General features: G+C 42.5%; 1 protein-coding gene across 4 annotated transcripts in view; it reads right to left on the bottom strand.

The window, feature by feature from the left end:
• Positions 1-21,469, bottom strand: part of AHI1 (Abelson helper integration site 1) — a 372,368-nt gene that overhangs the window by 233,989 nt on the left and 116,910 nt on the right. For all 4 annotated transcript variants that reach the window (XM_069725981.1, XM_069725982.1, XM_069725980.1 and 1 more), the window contains exon 18: positions 20,612-20,760. In XM_069725981.1, the coding sequence (XP_069582082.1) occupies positions 20,612-20,760 (149 nt within the window). The remainder of the gene's footprint in view (positions 1-20,611; positions 20,761-21,469) is intronic.

The raw sequence follows: 21,469 nt of genomic DNA, 5'->3' as shown, positions 1-21,469 counted from the left end.
AAGGGCCGTAAGGGAGAGCAGGTGATTTTCGGCCATCTGAAAAATATGATTTGTAACGTTCATTAATGACCTAGATCGTGTACCTCCTTGGTGGTTCACATAAGCAACGGTCACCTGGTTGTCAGAGAGTAGTCTAACATGTCTACCCTGCAGAGGTACAAGGAACCTATCTAAGGCGCGTTCTACCGCCATCAATTCCTTCAGATTGGAGGACGTGTCTCGCTCAGATTGGGACCACAGACCCTGAATGTAATTGTCTTCCCAGTGTGCCCCCCAACCCGTGGGGCTAGCATCAGTTGTTATCACTCGTGTTATCTGATTTGTCCAAGGTACACCTCTACGTAGATTAGGGATGTGCGTCCACCAACTTAGGGAACCCGTGGCTTCTACAGATAGGGAAATTTTTTTATCAAGGTTAGCGCCCAGCCGCCTAAAATTATGCAGAATATCCCATTGCAGAGGCCTGGAGTGAAACTGTGCCCACATCACCGCCGGAAAACAAGAAGTAAGTGAACCTAAGAGTGACATAGCATTTCTTAAGGAGACTACTGGATTATTAATTGCTTTGGAGGCCAGCCGACGAATAGAATCAACTTTTGAGTCTGGCAGGCGACATTCCTGCTGACTCGAATCCACAGTAAGACCCAAAAACTGCTGTGACGTTGAGGGCTGAAGACGCGACTTTTTGAGATTGATAATCCATCCTAAGTTGTGTAATGCTGCTATCACTTTCTCCAACTGATCTTTACAGTGTACCTCTGAACGCCCCACGATCAATAAATCATCCAGGTAGGGAATTATTAGTATGTTTTGCTCATGAAGGTGTGCCATAACCTCTACCATAATCTTAGTGAAAACCCGAGGTGCGACCGCAACACCAAAGGGGAGTGCCCGATATTGAAAGTGTTCTACTGTGGCGGCAAGGGAAACCGCCACCCTGAGAAAGCGCTGATGAGTTGCATGTATCGGGACATGGTAATAGGCGTCTTTCAGATCTAAGACAACCATGAAGCAATTGTGAAAAAGGAGCTTTATTGCCGACTTCACAGATTCCATCTTAAAGGATGGGACCAGCAGGAATACATTCAGGCCCTTCAGATTGATGATGGTACGATATGATCCATCTGGCTTCTTTATCAGGAATAAAGGGGAGTAAAACCCTGTACCTTGTTCCTCCATAGGTACTTTAACGAGAACCCCCTTTTTTTGGAGATCTCGAACCTCTGACTCCAACGCCAATTGTTCTGCGGGAGAAGAACGGATAGGGGTTAATTTAAATTTGTCCTGGGGGGTATGGTGGAATTGGAACTTTAACCCCTCTTTAATGATACTGAGTATCCATGGACTATTGGTGATTTTCAACCAGGCTGGGTAGAAGGCCAACAGCCTACCGCCCACCTGGTCCGCCAGTCATTGAGGCTTTTTAGAGTCTCTAGGAGAGTTAAACATAAAACCTCTACCTCTTCTTCTGTAAGAGTTATATCTGGTCGAATCTCTATTTGAATCTCTGTCCGATCTTCGACGATACGGCCCTCCTCTGTTGTATTCCCGTCTATAGAAGGGTCTTGTTAGAAGAGGGAATCGCTTTTTATTGTCACCTGCTTTTTCTAGAAGCTCATCCAGGACTGGGCCAAACAAATGAACCCCCTCACAGGGGATGCCACATAGTTTCGATCTGGCCTGTAAGTCTCCTGGCCAGCATTTTATCCAAAGAGCTCTACGGGCCGCATTGGACAGTGCTGATGACCTTGCAGCTAGCCTAACGGAATCGGCTAACGCATCCGAAAGGAAAGCTGCTGCATCCTGAATCATAGACATAGATGATAGGATCTCGCTCCTAGGAACCTTGTCCTTGAGCTGGTCTTCTAGATTACCCAGCCATACCATCAACGACCGGGCAGTGCAGGTGGCCGCAATCGCCGGCCTCAGGGAACCTGCTGATGTTTCCCAAGCTCCTTTAAGGAATACCTCAGCTTTCCTATCAAGCGAGTCTTTTAGGCTTCCCAGATCCTCAAATGGGAGAGATGTCTTTTTACATGCTTTGGCCACCGCCGCATCCAGTTTCGGGACCTTGTCCCAGGAGGAAGAAGCCTCTTCCTCAAAGGGATACCTTCTTTTGAACGCTGGTGGGAGTGACCCCTTCCTTTTGGGTTTCTTCCATTCCCTCGTAATCAGTGACTTAACTTTATCAACTACCGGAAACACTCTTCTGGATTTGCGATCTATGCCTTTAAACATTATGTCCTGTATGGAACATTCCGCCTGGGTCTCCTCAATGCCCATAGTGTTGTTGACAGCTTTGACTAAGCGGTTAACCTTATCCAGTGATAGACAGGTTCGACTAGATTCCACATCCTCTGATGATGATGACGGATGAGAATCCGAGCTCATACCACCTGTGTCTGAATCCACATCCGAGGCTGGGGATAATATCTCCTTCCTCTTTTTTGAAACTGTCTTCTGAGACCTCATGGAATCTCTGACCTCCTGTCTAACCAAATCCCTAAGAGTAGACGTAAGGTCAGGGGCCTCGTCCTCAATTAACTGTTGAATGCAGATGCTGCACAATTTCTTTTTATGTCCATCTGGAAGCGGCTCCGTACAGATAGCAAACTCCCTATGTTTGGATTTGGACACAGATTTCCTCCCCTAATAAGGAGAGAGGGAATACAAGGAGGGACAGCTATCTGAAAACGTACTTTCACGAAGCTCACTTACCCATCCCTGCAGCGAATGGTACCGTAATCGGGGGGTCCTTCTTAGCCGGAGATTCCTTACGGCCTGAGGACTTAGTTGATTTCTGAGCCTCTTTGGCTCTACCAGCGCGACTACTGCCACTAGAACGCCGCTGGGAGCTGCTCAAAGGTTGTTCAGGTGACTGCTGCTGCTCACCGCCCAGCTGCGGTGTTCCTTCCAGAGACTCCATTCCAGAAATGGTGGACAGGAACAATGTTGAGGCCTCAGTGCAGCGCTTAAATCCATCCCCCTGGGTACCACCCCCGGATGGGGGTCAGCAGGGCCATTCCTCGGTGCACCGCTGATTGGTACTGCCCCGCTTCCTCAGAGCGCCGGACCCCAAGGCCAAAATCCCACCTCCGACACCGGGCGCCGCCATTAGCCGGAATAAGGCGCCACCGCGCATGCGCGGCATCGCCCCGCGCCGCACGCCGCGTCATCAGGACACGCCCCTTCCGGACGCGGCCGCGGCGCTGAGAGCAGACGCGCCGAACAAGGACGGCAGCGCTCCCCAGCCATCGCAGACCCCAGCGCCAGCAGCGGACCGACCTCGGAGGCTCCAGCAGATGCGCACCATGGGGCCTTACGTTCCAGGTAAATAGCGGCACCCCAGAAGCCAACCCCCCTCTTAGGGCTGCTTCCTCCTGCTGTCACCTACACAGACAGTCCCCCTGCCGTGTGGTGCTTCCATCCTCCTGATCAGGCCGAGGTAGGGGACCCCCGCTACCTGCATCGGCCTGTCAGGAGTGGGATAACTTCTATCTTCGACCCTCTTCTCTGGGCCTGTCTGAAGAGGTTCCACTGTCAGGGACAGGAAACCAACTGGCGGGGGAGCGAGGTGCCGCCCTTTTTATGTCTGAGGTTTCCTGTCCCGGAAGGGCGGATCCCCTCTCTCGTTGTGCTGTCATGGCGACTGAATAAAAAGTGTTTTGTCACTTAAATGGAGAGAAGTTCAAGGAAAGTAGCACATGTATCCGTCATGAAGAACAAGCTAGACCCCTGTCCACGACAGATAACAATGAGTGTGCACGTGAACCGATTCTGTTGGATAGATGAGTGAAGGTGGATTATGCACCCTGAAAGCATCCCTACGAGAACAAAAATTCAGGTCTGATGAAGCGGTGAACGTAGCAGTGCATTCGCCAATCACAGCTCAGCCCCAAATATTTTTTAATAAAAGATTACAAAAGCTTGTTGGTACATAAACAAAGGCTATTGAAAAACTTGGCAGTTATGTTGAAAATTGTTGTATTTGCCTTTTCTGAAAGTGATTAACATAAATTCTACAGCCAAAGTGCAAATAATTTTTGACTCACCCAGACAGACCACTTTATAAGCACAGTAGTGTTAGCAGCAGTCAAGATAGGCAGGATCTTCACTCTTATTGAACACGTGCGTTAGCCATGTTTAGCTATACTTTTTCTGTACTGTAAACCCTGTTTTTGTATGTGCCATGACTTGGAATTAAGAGCACTATAAAAATTATTAACATTAATATCCAGGAAGCTGAATGAACCTTGGGGGCCCACAGCCTCTACTGCGAAAGTACACTTATAATTGCATTAAAACAATAAAAAAAATATATATTAAAAAATACACATATTTGGTATTGCTGCATTCGTAAGAGTCTGATCTATCAAAATATAAAATAAATTTATCTGATCAATAAATTGCGTAATGAGAAAAAAACGCCAGAATTACGTTTTTTTGGTCTCCACGATATTGCAATAAAATGCAGCAAGAGGCGATCAAAATATTGTATCTACCCCAAATAATATCAGTAAAAATGGCAGCTCAAGGTGCAAAAATAAGCCCTGACACACCTCCATAGCACGAAAATTAAAACATTACGTGTCTTGGAAAATGGTGACCAAAGCAACATTTTTTATTTACTTTTTTATTTTACAAATTTCAAAAAAGAATTACACCACTTAAATAGAAAAAAATAATATATATATATATATATATATATATATATATATATATATGTATATATATATGCAGTGTATACGTAACATGCAGTGTGCATGTAGCATCCACATTTATAAATCTTGGCAGCATAGACGAGAGTTCATAGGTGTAAGAATGTCAGTAATCAAACAAACAATGAGCAAAATGCTGCTCATTCATTGAGTGATTGGATTGCTTATGGTGGAACAAAAATCATTGTTCTCAGCAGTACATCGCCAGGTGAAAACTGCAGATTTGCTACTGATAAAATGATACTGTATGGGAAGAAATTGATCTACTCCTGATTGTTCTGTGCCCATCATTCTTCCTCACTTCCTCATCCTGTGTAAAGAGGTTGGCAAAAAAAAAGCGCTGAACTTCAATATTGTCGATCACGCTCATTTAACTATCTGAATTCAGCGCATGTAAATGCAGCCTAAATTTTTGTTTGCAATGGTGCAATTTTCCACCATTTAGGGCCCCATTTTAAACTTTCGTGCAGGGTCCTACTTTGTCTAAAGCCAGCCCTGATTATATATCTATCTATATATGTCCTGTCTCCCCTCACCTACTGTATCCTCACCCATCCCTTGTAGACTGAGCCCCCGCGGGCAGGGTCCGCTCTCTTCCTGTTCCAGTTGGTGACTTGTATTGTTTAAGATTATTGTACTTGTTTTTATTATATATACCCCTTTTCACATGAAAGGCGCCATGGAATAAATGGCGCTATAATAAATGATAATATAGTCCGCCACATCATGCTGCTCACATTTTAACATCATGAGACCATTATGATGCCTAAAAATTTATGAACAGTACCTCGCCATTGCAAGGCTTCAAGCAGGATATTCTCAGACAGAAGTGACCACTGAGCTAAGTGTGTCAGAGTCATCAGCAGGTTGCAACACAGATACAGAGAGATTGGAAAAGTAACAGAAAGGCAGAGAAGTGGATATACTCTGGCCACATCTCACACGGATTACTGCTTCATTTTGATCAATGCCCTTTGGAACCGGATGATGAATGCTACACAACTCCAGGCGCATTTAAAGGAGGTGAGAGTCACCAAAGTGTCACATCAGACCATTCAAAATCATTTACATCAGTGTAGTCTTCGTGCTAGATGACAAAAGTTCCTGACCACACCAATAGGAAGAGGCATCATCGTCTTGCATCGACGCTGGGCGATGGACGATGGACCTGTGGGCCTCAGTGCTGTTCACTAATGAAAATCAATACCTGCTCAGCAGAAGTGACCGGCGCCATTGATTTTGGGACACATCAAGGAGAGCACTATGCATCAGCCACTGTTGGAACCAAACAAGTCTATGGTGGTGGTGTTACAGTGTGGGCAAGTGTGTAGACAATACAGAACTGCCCTACACTTTGTGTATGGTACAAGCCCCTACTACTTGGATTAATGATGTTATCCGAACAGTCATTGGGCCTCTGCATGAACAACACAGACCTAATTTCATCTTCATGGACAACAATGCTCCATGCTCATCAAAGTTGCATCATTAGGGATCGGCTGCTGGAGACTGGGGTACCTCAAATGGAGTGGCCTGTACTTTCCCCAGATCTGAGTCCCATAGAAAACCTATGATAATCAACAGAGTTACCAGGTAGAGGTTCATAACTCTGCACCCCAGAACCTCACTGACCTGAGACCGCCCTTCAAAAAGACCGGGATGCCATGTGTCAGCAGACAACAACTTGTGAACAGCATGGGTCAAGCTGTAATTGTTTCTAAAGGCCACATGACAAGTTATTGAGACATTGACATTTTTTGCTGTGGCATACCCACCACCGTTGGCTTTTGTTTCCATAAATCGTTGGAGATAAGGAAATCACCATTGAATGCTTCTACATAAATGCCCCACTTTCATGCTAAAATATTACTGCAGCGTAAACTTTTTATGCTTTTCATAAATTGCCTGAAAGTTACCGTACATATGACTAACTTTTGTGAGTAGTGTAAATATAAAACACACACGAAAGTGTGGGAACCCATGACATTGTTTCAGAAAATGAAGTATTTCTCCCAGAAAATTATTGCAAATTACATGTTTTGTTATACACGTTTTTTTCCTTAGTGTGTGTAACAACTCTGTTTGCATCACAGCATGGCCTCTCATCTCACACACTATCTTACCCATTGCTCCAGGTCATGATGTGGTTTCTGTTTCTTGCCAGCTCCATATTCTGTGCCTCTGCTCTCTGCATGCTTCCTGGCTGTGTGGATAGGGGGGCGGCACCTGAACTCTCTGGTTCTTATAGGAATCAGGTGCACCTGTCTAATCTGTTCCTGACCAATTACCAAGAGGACTCCAGTATTTAGTGCAGCTCCACCCAGCGGACTGGGCCTGTGCATTGTGTTAGCTCAGTTTGTGTTTAGCTTCTCGGTTGCCAGGCCTTGCTCTGTGTTCCTTCATCTCTGGAGGCTCTACTCTTAGTTCTTGTTGGTCTGCCCTCCAGGAGGCTGTATATCCTGGTCTCTGTGTCCTTGCTTTGCCTTGTTTAGGTTTGTCCGCCCTCCAGGAGACAGAAGATCCTGGTCCCTGTGTCTTTGTTCTTGTACCTTGTCTTGTTCCACTACCTTGTCTGAACTTAGTCCTATCTCCTGTCTCCTTGTCTGTGGCTTCCTTCCCTGCTGTGTCTTTCCTTGTGTTCTCAGTCTGCTTATGCTCCGCACTCTTGTGGCTCTGCCTGCTCTGAACCCTTGTGACTTTGCTTGGGCTCTGCTCTCTTTCAGCTTTGCCTCTGCTCCGTTCTACTCTGCTCTGCTGCTGCAGTAATCTCTTGCTGCAGCTCCTTTCCGCATTCTTTGTGGTTCCGCTCTGCTTAGCTTCTGCTGCTGCAGTAATCTCTTGCTGCAGCTCCTCTCCGAATCCTTGTGGTTCCGCTCTGCTTAGCTTTTGCTGCTGCAGTAATCTCTTGCTGCAGCTCCTCTCCGAATCCTTGTGGTTCCGCTCTGCTTAGCTTTTGCTGCTGCAGTAATCTCTTGCTGCAGCTCCTCTCTGCATTCCTTGCGGTTCCGCTCTTAGCTTTTGTTGCTGCGCTATCTCTTGTTGCTCCCTTGCAGCCTTGCACTTCTCTTCCTGTGTGAAAAGGTCCCTACCTGCTCCTTCATACTTCATTCCTTCCTGTTTGCTTCCTTACCTTCACCTCCTTTGTGAACAGGTTCCAACCTGTTCCTTCATACATCATATCCGTACCTGCATCTCCTGTGTGAACAGATCCCTACCTGTTCCTTCAAACACCACACCAACCAGTCATGTGTCTCTGCCGTTCCTGCCGGCCCTGTGTCTCTGCCGTTCCTGCCAGCTCTGTGTCTCTGCCGTTCCTGCCGGCCCTGTGTCTCTGCCGTTCCTGCCAGCCCAGTGTCTCTGCCGTTCCTGCCGGCCCTGTGTCTTAACCATGCCAGCCTACTCATCTGAGATTCATCCGTGCTCATCTGCTAGTCCTGCCTGATGCCCGCACCTGTCCTAATGTTCATGTTCTCCAAGTTGGGTCAGCAGCCACAGCCAGACACAACCCTGGAGTACCACCTGCCTGCTGCGCAGTGAAGACCAAGGCAGCTGTCATAGTCACGCCCCTTCCAGGAGAGTCTATATACATCTCCACAGGTGTCCAATGGGATTTAGATCTGGACCCATTGCTCGCCACTTCAGAACTCTCCAGCACTTTGGTTCCATTCATTTCTGGGTGCTTCTTGAAGTATGTTTGGGGTCATTGTGCTACTCGAAGACCTATGACGCAAACCCAGCTTTCTGACAACGGGCACTACACTGTGACCACAAATCCTTTGGTTATGTTTAGATTTCGTGATGCCTTGTATACAGTCAAGGCTCCCAGTGCCAGAGTCAATAAAGCAGTTTCAAAACACCTTTGAACCTCCACCATATTTGACTGTATGGTGACTTGCTAAAGTATTTACCCCCTTGGTATTTTTGATGTTTTATTACCTCATAACCTGGAATTCCACAGGTTTTTTTTTTTTTTTAAAGAGTTGCATCAATTTTTTATTTTTTTTTTAATAACCCAAACCTGACTTGTTCTTCTCAACAACTTTGTCCCCGACTTGTTTGGAGATCTCCTTGGTCTTCATGGTGCTGTTTGATCAGTGGGGCCTCTTGCTTCATGGTGTCGCAGCATCTGTGGCCATTCAGAAGAGGTGTGTATCTACTGACAGACCATGTGACACTCAGATTGCGCACAGGTGGATTTCCACTAAGCATGTGACTTCAGAAGGTAAATGCTTGCACCAGAATTTTTTACCGTCTTCACAGCAAAAGTTGTGAATACATATGCACATGCCAATTTTTAGCTACTTGGTCCCCTAAATTTAATTTTTGCCAAGAATTTTCTCACTTCACAAACTTAGTGTATTTAATGATGCACAAATCAGATAACAAAAATATTTAACCACAGGCTGTAATGTAACAAAATAAGTAAAAAGCCAAAGGGTATAAATACTTTTACAAGCAACTGTAGTTATGATGTCCTTTTCTCCGTAGGCCTCATTCTGTCTTCAGAAAACAGTAGAATGATGTACTTTACGAAAAAGCTCTATCTCGGTCTCACCTTCCCACAAGACGCTTTCTCAGAAGGATTTTGGCTTACTCACAGACATTTTGGCAAACTGCAGTCTAGCTTTTTTTATGTCACTGTGTCATCACTTGGGTCCTCAGGGGTCTCCTGCCATAGTCTTTCATTTCATTCAAATGTCAATGAATAGTTGAAAGTGATGAGCGAATATACTCGTTACTCGAGATTTCTCGAGCACGCTCGGGGGTCCTCAGAGTATTTTTTTAGTGCTCGGAGATTTAGTTTTTCTTGCCGCAGCTGAATGATTTACATCTGTTAGCCAGCATAAGTACATGTGGGGGTTGCCTGGTTGCTAGGAATCCCCACATATACTTATGCTGGCTAATAGATGTAAATCATTCAGCTGTGGCAAGAAAAACTAAATCTCCAAGAACTAAAAAATACTCGGAGGACCACCGAGCATGTTCGAGAAATCTCAAGTAACGAGTATATTTGCTCATCACTAATAGTTGGCACTGACACTGATGCACCCTGAGCCTGCAGGACCATTTGAATTTCTTTGGAACTTTATTTGGGCTGCTAATCCACCATCCGGACTATCCTGCATTGCAACCTTTCATCAGTTATTCTCTGCCACCTACATCCAGGGAGATTAGCTACAGTGCCATGGGTTGTTAACTACTTATGTTGGCACACTGTGGACAAAGGGAACATCAAGATCTCTGGAGATTGACTTGTAACCTTGTAGATATTTTTCAACAATTTTGGTTCTCAAGTCCCCAGACAGTTATCTTCTTCTCGTTCTGTTCTCTGTGCTTTGTGTGGCACACACAGACACATAATTCAAAGATGTGTCAACTTCTCCCCTTTTGGTTTCAGGTGTGATTTTCATATTGCCCACACTTGTTACTTGCCACAGCTGAGTTTGAACGAGCATCACATGATTGAAACAAAATTGTTTACCCACAATTTTGTCCGGCCTATTTTGGGGGTTTTGTGTGAAATTATGTACAATTTGCCTTTTTCTCCTCTGCATTTTGTGGTGTTCCAATACACACAAAGGAAATGAATATGTGTATAACAAAACTTCTAATTGCAATAATTTTTTGTGAGAAATACTTCATTTTCTGGAACAATTTCAAAGGTGCCAACATTTTCTGCCATGACTGTATATGCCATGACACACACATTACATATCTATATAAGCAGAAGTAATGAATGACAAAAACGAAAGTAACAGGGCTTTCAGGGAATGGAAACTTTTATCCACCTTGTAATTACTCTTCTCATTACTTCTCACTTTTGCAGCCGCCCTATTGTATTTGTTTACATAGTACATCCCCTGATTCTTGCTGTTTGTGGATTACTATAGAGATGGCTGTGCTTGGCAGAATTCCCAATATCACGCCCACACAGAGAATGCACCTGTGCAAAGACGATCAAAAACACCTGTCGAAGGGACAGCTTGGGACAATTCCATAACATAAAATGGAACAATGGTTCACACATAAAGTCAGGCCCCACACACAGTAGTCAAAATGTGGAAGTAAACTATGAAACCAAATATAAAGAGATCTGTGAAACAGAACACAAAGAGCTTTACACCTACATGATTCTTATTCTTAAATGTGTACATAAAAAACAGCACATTTTACATGGGTATATTATTTCTGGTGGAAACCTAAAGCCAATACATTAATAAAAAAAAGACTCAAGAGAAAATGAATAGGTTGTCCATGTAATGGAGACACTCATAATCTTGGGGTCTCTAGCATAAAAGTTAAGTCCTGTTCATATCACTTTATGAGCTGTCCAAGACGTTTCGGATAAAGGGACGACATCATAGCCTAGGAGGGCTGGATGTTAGGCATCAGTCACACACATCTGTCCCATATAGAATGTTTTATACAAAGCTCACGAGGCAAACGTTTAACAGTTACCCGTGACAAATGCCATACAGTGCCATTCCTCACCTATATAGCCTTAACATGGATGCCATGTTAAAAAATATCAGTCTTCGCAGATCACAGAGAGCCTGTCTTGATCTGCTCAGGGATGTTTTCTTTTATCTCTCTAATGTTGCAGTCTGCCTATGATTGGGCAACGTCACACAAGGGAAAAAAGTACCGTAACTGCCTCCAGAGAACAATCTCAGTGGAAATTAGTATATGCACTTTACTAGCTAATAGCTACGCAATGGAGATAAACAAAAATAAAAAAACATGCCAAGCAAGTGATACACTGGTGCACCTGTAGGGAAAAGAAGGGGGTAGTGGAAGCTGCTGATGTCAGGTCAGCCTCTGTGCTGTTGCTGACTATTGAACGTGAAAGAAACTAAACATAAAACATAAAAACACCTGCGCGTACAATGGTCGCTGTTTCTCTTATAACCACCTACTATGGTTAACAAAAGAAATATGTGTATGAAGAATCATACACTAAGAACCTATGGAACACACCTATAGGGAAACCCCCAAAAATATATAGTGTGTGAGGAGGCAAAAACTTACATTTGTTCACTAGATGTGCATAAATGGCTGCAGACTGGATTAGTTTGCAGTTTTCGCTTCACAAGGTACCCTCAGTTGATAATTGTGCTGCTCAGCTAGAGGTGTAAGTCCGGTGGAACACCAGGGAGCGTCCTCCCTGGTTGATGGATCAAGCCTCCGTGATTGCAGAGCAGCTAGATGACAGATTCAACAACCGGCCTGTGCTACCCGACAAAAGCACAGAGCAGTCACCAACCACTCCTGCTGGCAATTCAGCTGCTCCACTTCAAAAGAGCAGCTCTTGTTCTTCTGGGTTGCTCTGTTGAAGGGGCGTGACTGCTGGCGTCATGCTGATTGATAGCTGGCTCCTTGCAGTTAGGCATCTGGCTGTCAATCAGCATGATGTCGCCAGTCACGCCTCATCAACAGAGCAAAGCACGGGAGAAGCTGCACTGCCAACAGGACATTAATGGAAGGCGTCGAATCACCGGCAGGAGCAGTCAGACAGGTCTGAGTTGGCAGAGATTGGCATCTGACACAGGTAGTTAGCAACTACCTGCATGTTGGATCTTAGGCCCATAGTAAAAAAATTAAATAGTCCTGGATAACACCTTTAATATAAATAGCTAGTAAGAAGATTGCGCTGCACTTGAATAAAAAAAAAGTTGCATTATCTAGTAGGGAATTTATTGAGTAAATTATAACATTTTGCCCAAAATATAAAGCATATTATATATATTACTATTATTTATTATTATAGCGCCATTTATTTCATGGCACTTTACATGTGAGGGGTATACATAACAACAAGTAGAGTAATCTTAAACAATACAAGTCATGACTGGTACAGTAGAAGAGAGGACCCTGCCCGCGAGGGCTCACAATCTACAAGGGATGGGTGAGGATACGCTAGGTGAGGGTAGAGCTGGTCGTGCAGCGGTTTGGTCGATCGGTGGTTACTGCATATAACATACATAATATATTTCTAATGCCAGGGAGACAAATGTTTTCAGTAAGTTCTTCTAAAGTGAATCCATTTTTACACCAGCTTATATATAAATGAGAGCCAGTTTCTATCATCTGTACAGTAAATAGACGTATACTGTTGTGTTTAACTAAAGTATCAGGTATTGAAAAGATTTGCTGGAAAAACCAGTTTAAATCCCAATGTTTCCTGCTTGGAACTGCGCATACAAAGGAGGGGGAGGGCGGTACAGATACATAAAGGTGGATAATAGTTGAAGCTCTATTAATACAAACTTGACTGCTTCCCAAGAACACGTTCCTTACTAGGCAGAAATATTTAGCCTGAGCAATATCCACCAAATTAAATCTCTTTAACCCCTTAATGACAGGGCGAGGTTTTTTTTCACCCCTTCTTCCAAAAGCTATAATTTTTTTAAAATTTTCAGTTGATGAAGCCCTATGAGGGGTTACTCTCTGATCTTGTGCACACGACCGTACAACTTGAACGAGTGCTGTCCGTCATTTTGACAGATAGCACTTGTCCCCATGTTATTCAATGGGGCTGCGCACATGCTTTTTTTTCCCTAGGACCAACTCGAAGAAAAAAAAAAAAATCGCAACACGCACAATTTGCTTTTGCCCATTCAACTCTATGGGTCCATAAAAAAAATTAGACCGCACTTGGATGATATTCAAATGCTGTCCAATTTTCTTGGACTGACATTATAAATAAGATGTAAGAACAAACAACGTTCTCCACCTGCCAAGAAAATCAGATTATACTCTGATAAAATTCTGATCAGAGTGTGATTAGCATAATCAGAGGTTGCTCACACCACCATAAAAATTGGACGAATGCTATCCGTTTTTTATCTGATCACACTTGAAGCAGTGCAGGTGGCAGTTTTTTTTTCTACTGCCAGAATTTGCGATTTCATTCCAAAATGGGATGGGCGCGAGAAAAAAAAAATTTTTTGAAACCAATGTGTTTTAATATTTTTTTTTTATTGTTTACATGAATGCTTGTCATTGCCTGGAGTATATATCATGGAGTATATTAACCCTTTCCATGCTGAGAACATATGTAATAATTGTTATTTAAAAGGACTGATACAAGTAAAATAGCTTAGGCTTCACATCCTCGCACATACATCAAATTTCTCCATAGGTGCTCATTTATCTGAGGCTAAAGGAGTGCCACATGGAATAGTGCAATCTGCGGTGCCATATCCTCTGTCTACGTAAACATTTGAGGGTTTGATTTTTTGCGTGACAAATTGTACTTTTGAATAACACCATTCATTTGATCATATAGTGCACTTTTAAAAATAATAATAAATTCCAAGTTCAGTGAAATTGCTAAAAAAAAAAACGCAATTCTGAGATTATTTTTGGGGAATTGTTTTTGCAGGGCACTTTGTGTGTTGTATTAAAAATGATCTGTCTTGTCCAGTTTTTTCTTATTTTAGTGGCAATAAAAATTATGAAAATCAGAAATGTGAAAAAAAAAAATATTTTTCATTGGGTCAACATTTTCCAAAACCTTAACAGTTTCATTTTTTTGGTTAATAAAGCTGTTGTGAGAGCTCATTTTTTACAGGACTAGACAATGTTATTATTGATATCATTTTGGGATAATACACTTTGATTGCTTGTTACAGCATTTTTTTTTCAATTTTGGCATTTAGATTTTTTTTTTTTTAACAATCAGGTTTTGCTTCTTTTTGTTTTTTTTTTCATATACTTTGATAACTCTGACCTTTCTGAACAGGAGAGGAGGAAAAGTAGGCGATTTGAACTTATATGTTTTAATTTTTTTCATATTTTTAAAACTTTTGCTACTTTTTACTGAATGCATTTGTGCCCTTAGGGTACTCAAACCTCAGATCGCACACAAACTGAAACTATGGTGGTGAGTGAGTCCTAACGCGCAGCTATTAGCTGGCGGGTATGAAGTGAGCTCACCCCAACAACCAGCTCCACACGCAAACTACAGTCTTGCGTAGTATATGTATAGCGGGTGTTGGTAAGGGGTTAAAACATAGTATGAAAGGTTTTAAGGTTGAAAGAAGAAATACATCCATTGAATTCAACCTATAAACTAACACCCTATGTTTCCTTTAATATTTAGAAGGTGTTCTACATCTAAGGCGGTGCTCAAATCTGCGTTTGAGGAACAGTTTAGTTATGGAGGATCATATAAGTTTAGATTTTATAACTCAGTAGCTCAACAAAGTTCTACTAGCCATTATTTCTTAAAGATAACCTGTCACTCCTTTCAAGTTACTTAAACCACGAGCAGCATGAATCAGAGCCTGGCTACATGACTGTAACCAGGTATAGTCTTCTCTGAAACGCGTCAGTGTTTAAAAACAACGTAGGTTGAAGAGCCAGTCGGGAATCACATGAAAAGATGAAAGTCTGATTTTGTCTCGCAGCCCCTTTGAAGCTGAATGAAAGGTCTTTCCCCAAGTATACACATAGGAAAGACCTGTCATTCTACTGGAGCGTGTTGGGGAGAATCCAGGTGAGGACCACATCGGACTCATTTAATCTCTCCCTATGGCACCCAGCCCAGTTTTCTAAAACACGCAGTGTTTCAGAATAAAATATATTTCGCTGCATTCATGCCCCCAAACTCTTATTCATGCAGCCCTTGAATTGAGTGACAGGTTCCCCTTAAACCATTTGACAAACTACTGTAACTTTTCAAAAGCCGTTGGGGACAGTTCTCCCAAACTGTAAGGGCCCCACACTTTTTAATGGGGTGCAATCGGGAAGCCATTTTTGTTAGGATGGATGATAGATTCTCCATCCTCATACACAAGGCTTTCCCTAATGTAATATTATACTAGATTCCAGAGACAAAACTTATATTGAGCCATATTTTTCATATTTTTTGGTGTAGACTTTACTACTAGTGATGAGCGAATATACTGGTTACTCGAGATTTCTCGAGCATGCTCGGGGGTCCTCCGAGTATTTTTTAGTGCTCGGAGATTTAGTTTTTCTAAAGCATAAGTACTTGTGGGGGTTGCCTGGTTGGTTGGTAAAAAATACTCAGAGGACCCCCGAGCATGCTCGAGAAATCTCGAGTGACTAGTATATGCGCTCATCACTATTTACTACACTTTACTTTGCTGTAACTAGTGGCCAAATGAACAATTATGATCACATATCACACACATTTTAATATTTACGTAGTCCTGAGATACAGCAAAGGAAAAAAAAAAACTTCAAAAGGAATAAATATGCCTTGGGCTGAACAGTCCTAATGTAACTCAATGCTTCAAAACTAATTAACTCACATATGTATGCCGCTTACACATAGGAGATGTTGTCAACGTGAATTATCTCTTTTAGAGCTTGGGTTAGAAGGAAGATTGAGCAAAACTTACAAAGATAACCACCTGGATAGCCAGCAGCAGGTATGATGTAACAGCTCTGCAGGGTTTCATACTACATATGCATGATCACTGTTGTTTTATAATTAAGTGCTAAAACAAACAACCAAAGATACAGGAAGATTGAGAATATTGCTTTGTTCTAGGGCAACTACAAAGAAATCACATGGAAAAAGAAAACATCACTTACAATGGACAGTTGGCACAGCTAGAAGGGTTTTTATTTGAAAATGAGATACAAGTTTTTCTGTTTCTACATGGTGGAATGAATGATGACTGTTTCAGGATGGTGAGTTGTCACTGACTGCCTAAAGCCCTCCATACAGCCAATGGCCTTCCCGGCCGTCGCTCCCATACATCTGACTCCACCATACCAGACCTCTTCAGTGTTCTCTATGAGAGAGCCATTGCCAGACATGTATGGTGGCGGCTTTTCTCAGACAGAAAAGAAGAATCGGAAGTTTGACATGGTGGATCTTTACTTTCCTAGACAATCAATTGTCCTGACCCCTTTATTCCATTAGACAGTCAGCGACACGGTCTTAAGTCAACAGTAATTCAACGTTTATGGGGTGAGGCTTAAGAAAGTGAAAAACAGATGTGGCAAAGGCTCTCTTCACATGTCCAGTAGTTATTTCCATTATTAAATCTGTTTTGGGACCATTTAACCAGAAATTAAAAAAAAGTTAGGCTATGTTTACACACAGTTTTGCAGGGGTTTTTTCTGCTGTATTTTTGCATGTTATTTGTCTACTGTAGATGTTTAATAAAGTTAGCGTTATACTCCAAAGAAATTCAGCAAAAAAATGCTGTTTGCTGAAGCTTTTGCAAGGTTTTTGCACTTTCTCATTGCTTTCTATTGGTGAAAAATAACTGAAATTTTCCATGATATGGTAACATTTTATTGAAACCATAAAGCTGCAATAGTGTGAACTACGGGGAGAGATAAAGAGAGAAAAGATCCACATATTGGCCTAAATGAGGTCAATAACGTAAGGCTGTAACTGCTAATAAATGCTGATATGTTGTGCAATTTTTAAAGAAACAGTCCTAACACTCTCCCGGGATAGCTTTTCTAAGGAGAATTTCCTAGTGATAGACACATTTAATTTCGGATTTCTGTTCGGTAATAGTGATAAACGAACTTGATTGGATAAGGTGTTATCAGAGATTGCTCAGTTGCTAACTGATTGTCTTTGACGAGCTCGATAAATAAGTTTGATTCCCGCGCCTGTATGTCTCGCAGCTGGTCGACAGCCACAACACATGCAGGGATTGCCTGTTTCTTAGATAATCCCTGCATGCGTTGCGGCTGTTGACCAGACACGGGGACTCGGAAGATATTTTTCAAGCACGCCAAAGACACTCGGTTAGCATCAAAGCATGCTCTGATAACACATTATCCCAGCACGTTCGCTCTATTAGGTACCCAACCCAACATAAACACCTATTCTAGATGTCGCTATAATACGCACCCAAGTAAATTACAGATGTCTAGCTTTCATCTTTCCTGAACTGAAATACACAATTTGTCATGAAAACAATTAAATAAAAACTTACGAATTCCAGCAAAAAATATATACCATATATACTAAAGTATAAGCCGACCCGAGTATAAGCCGAGGCACCTAATTTTGCCAAGGAAAACTGGGTAAGCTTATTGACTCGAGTATAAGCCAGGTACGCATTGTCCCCTTATCCCTGTCCTGCTCTGTGTGGCTCCCCTGTCCCCTCATTGCATGTGTGGCTCCCCCGGACCCATCGTTGTATGCCTGGCTCCCCCATCCTCCCCAGTCATATGCCTGGCTCCCCCGTCCTCCCCTGTCATATGCGTGGCTCCCCTGTCCTCCCCCATCATATGCGTGGCTCCTACGTCATATGAATGTGTGGCTCCCCGTCCTCCCCGTCATATGCGTGGCTCCATCATATGAGTGGCTCCCCCATCCTCCCCGTCATATGCATGGCTCCCCCATGCTCCCCCGTCATATGCATGGCTCCCCATGTTGTACGCGTGGCTCCCCGTTGTATACGTGGCTCTACAGGTCCACTCGTTGTATGCGTGGCTCCTGTCGTACAAGCTGTTCCTGTGTTGAGCGGTCACGTGGTACTGCTCATTAAGGCAATGAATATACGCTCCACACCTATGGGAGTCCAGACGCGTACATATTCATTACCTTAATAAGCAGTACTACGTGATCGCTCAACACAGGAACAGCTGCTGCACCGGGTCAACAGAGATTCAGGGACATTCAGCAACGGAGCGTGGAGGGTGAGTATGATGTCACAGCCGCCGGCTCCTCCCGCTGCTCCCCTCAATCTTCCTTGCTGAATTTCTGGGACAATGACTCATGTATAAGCCGAGGGGAGCATTTTCAGCCCCCCAAAAATGCTGAAAATCTCAGCTTATACACGAGTATATACGGTATTTTATTTTGTAACATGAGAGCCTATGGTTGATGGTTATCATCTGTTAGAGGCATCAATCACATGGTACTATTAGCTGACAAAAAACAAAAAAAATCATAGATATGACCACAGGCATGATTTTTTAATACACCTGAAAAGAACTCAGTATACAATGATCCGAAAATAAATCTTATGGTTGATAAAGTTGGTTAAGATTTAGCTTAAGACATAACATCCTTCTACATCTACAGTAAGGTTAGGGTCACACAACAAAGTCTCATCTGAGAAAATCGTTCAGATTAGTGTAGTTTAAAATAATCAGAGTTTGATCATTGTGTGATCCGATTTTCTTGGACGTGGAAAAGATGGGGGGGAAAAAATCTCCACCTTCATCTTCTCCATTCTGTCAGTTCTTGGCAATTGGCACAAGACTGATCATCACTTCCAAACAGAAAACAGGTGTGTAGAGGTGCAAACTAAGAGTAGCCATCTCCATATGTAACCAAAGTTGCACTCTGTGGTGTTAGCATGCAAATATGAAATATATGAAATTTGAATTGCACTAATGCTCAAAAAAAAGGATAAAATTAGAATACTTGGAGCATAAATTGGCCAATTCATATACACCCAGCGGCCGTGATAAGGCGGTTCTCTTTGCTGGGACGCTATCCTAATGTGAAACCTCTTATAGGCTGAAGACTACATTTAATTGGGTTGGTAGGATCCTGCTGTTATTTAACTTTCGTCAGGCTGCATTATACATATATTTTATTGAAATTTGGCCAATATATTGTGGACCAAAACTGCAGAGATGTCACAAAATTTCAGCCCTCTACGGCTTTTCGAAAAAAAAAAGTTATTGCAATTTTAAAACGGAATAGTTACAATTGTACATACTCAGCCGGACGAAGGTTAAAAAGTCAGAGGCGGATGGGTGAAGTGCTCAGTCAGACAGAGCCTGTGTACACAAATAGCAAAAGACTTACCTACCCATATAAATGTAGGCTTCAGCCCAGGAGAGGATTCACATTAGAATAGGTTCCCAGCAAACAAAATCAAACCTACTGGGTATTCATGAATTGGCCAATGTTTCCATGCTATAGTGCTACAGAGTGCAACTTTGTTACATATGGAGACGGCTACACTTAGTTTGCACCTGCACCTGTATACACCTGTTTTCTGCTTGGAAGGGACAGAGTCTTTTAATATTTGTATACATAGGCTCTCTGACCGAGCACCCCACCCATCAGTCTCTAGCGCGTTTTAATCACAGCAGAATCCTATCTACCCATATAAATGCAGGCTACAGCCAAGGAAGAGGATTCACATTAGGATAGTCTGCCAGCAAAGAGAATCGCCTTATCATGGCTGCTGGGTATACAAGAATTGGCCAATTTATGAGCTAAGTATTCTCATTTTTTCCTATTTTCTAGAGCAGTAATGCAATTTAAATTTCATATATTTCATGTTTTTATGCCATAACGCCAAAGAGTTTCAACTTTGTCAGTTCTTGACAATTGAACTGCACTTGGATGTCATCCAAGTGCTGTCCACTTTTTTTTTTTTTATGGACCCTTCAACTTGTATGGCCGAGTGTGATCTGATTTGTGGATGAAAATCGTGTATACAGTGACTTTCCTCAGGCAGACTCTGTCCCAGGACAAAAAAATTGAACATGTGCACTGCCCCAAAGACTAACATTGGTCCGAGTGCGAGCTGATATTTTGTCGGATCACACTCGGACCGAAAATACGGTAGTCTACATGCACCCCAATACTGACTTTGCATGTATGCTCATTGTGAACATGTATTCTATGGGATGACCTTACAGCAGAGGTGTCAAACTGCATTCCTCGAGGGCCGCAAACAGGTCGTGTTTTCAGGATTTCCTTGTATTGCGCAAGGTGCTGGAATCATTCTGTGCAGGTGATTAAATTGTCACCTGTGCAATACAAGGAAATCCTGAAAACATGACCTGTTTGCGGCCCTCGAGGAATGCAGTTTGACACCTCTGCCTTGCAGGGTCCCTATTTCAGTAGTAAGACAGCAAATAGGTGTATAAACAGAAAGCTGAAAATGAAAACAAATGAGAGAAAGAAATGAACATACCAAAACAGAATCCAATTTCTGCTTCACTTTCATCATTCGCATAGAGGACTTTGCAGCAAGTACAGAGTCTTGAAACGTGAGAGTATTTGAATGACTTTGTCCATTTACATCACTGGTTGCCTGCACTGATTCAGCTTCAAGCTTTGCAACTAAATTGAAGAAAAAAAAAAAGACAAAGAAATATAATCTCTAAGAAGACATTAAACTTTTCTTGACACACAAACCCATACATCATATGTACTTATACAGTCTTATGCAATAATTTCTGCAATGTATATTTAGCCATTACCAAGGATTTCCTTGATGTACTGTATGATTGTGGATAAGTGTAAATTTCACAGCAAATGGTTATGTGGTTATTAGGAGAATGCTCTGATCTTTGCTGTTTGTATGTATAGGCACCCCATGTTAGTCGTGCCACCAGTTCACCATGTATCTCTAATAAAGGTGTTTTAATATATATTTTCTCATTTCACGTCCTTTATTTTCCTTTACCTACCGTATATTCGGTAATTTTTCTATTTACTCCGAATGGTCTGCCATTCCTCTATGTGCACATATACACCACTATCTACAATTAAATTGTTCACACAATAAAATATTTGGTTGATGTATATGTATTGCTTTGGTTCAGTATTTTGATCTATGACACGCGAATAAGTAAACTAACAAGGCCAGTAATGGCAGGATTCGAAGACATCAACAAGTAAGTTTAGATTTAAGTGTTTATTCTGGAAGGGTAGAGATCAATAAAATATAACTTTTAATAAAATCTAAAAAATGGATGGGAACATTGGTGAGATGGTCAGTCCACACCCCTTGATCAAGTACAAGAAGGGGAAATCCATAGGACAGACT

The sequence above is a fragment of the Ranitomeya imitator genome, chromosome 5 (genome assembly GCF_032444005.1).
Source record: "Ranitomeya imitator isolate aRanImi1 chromosome 5, aRanImi1.pri, whole genome shotgun sequence".
Classification (NCBI taxonomy): Eukaryota; Metazoa; Chordata; class Amphibia; order Anura; family Dendrobatidae; genus Ranitomeya; species Ranitomeya imitator.
Note: the sequence above shows the minus strand (reverse complement) of the source record. Positions and strands in the feature narration are given on the sequence as shown.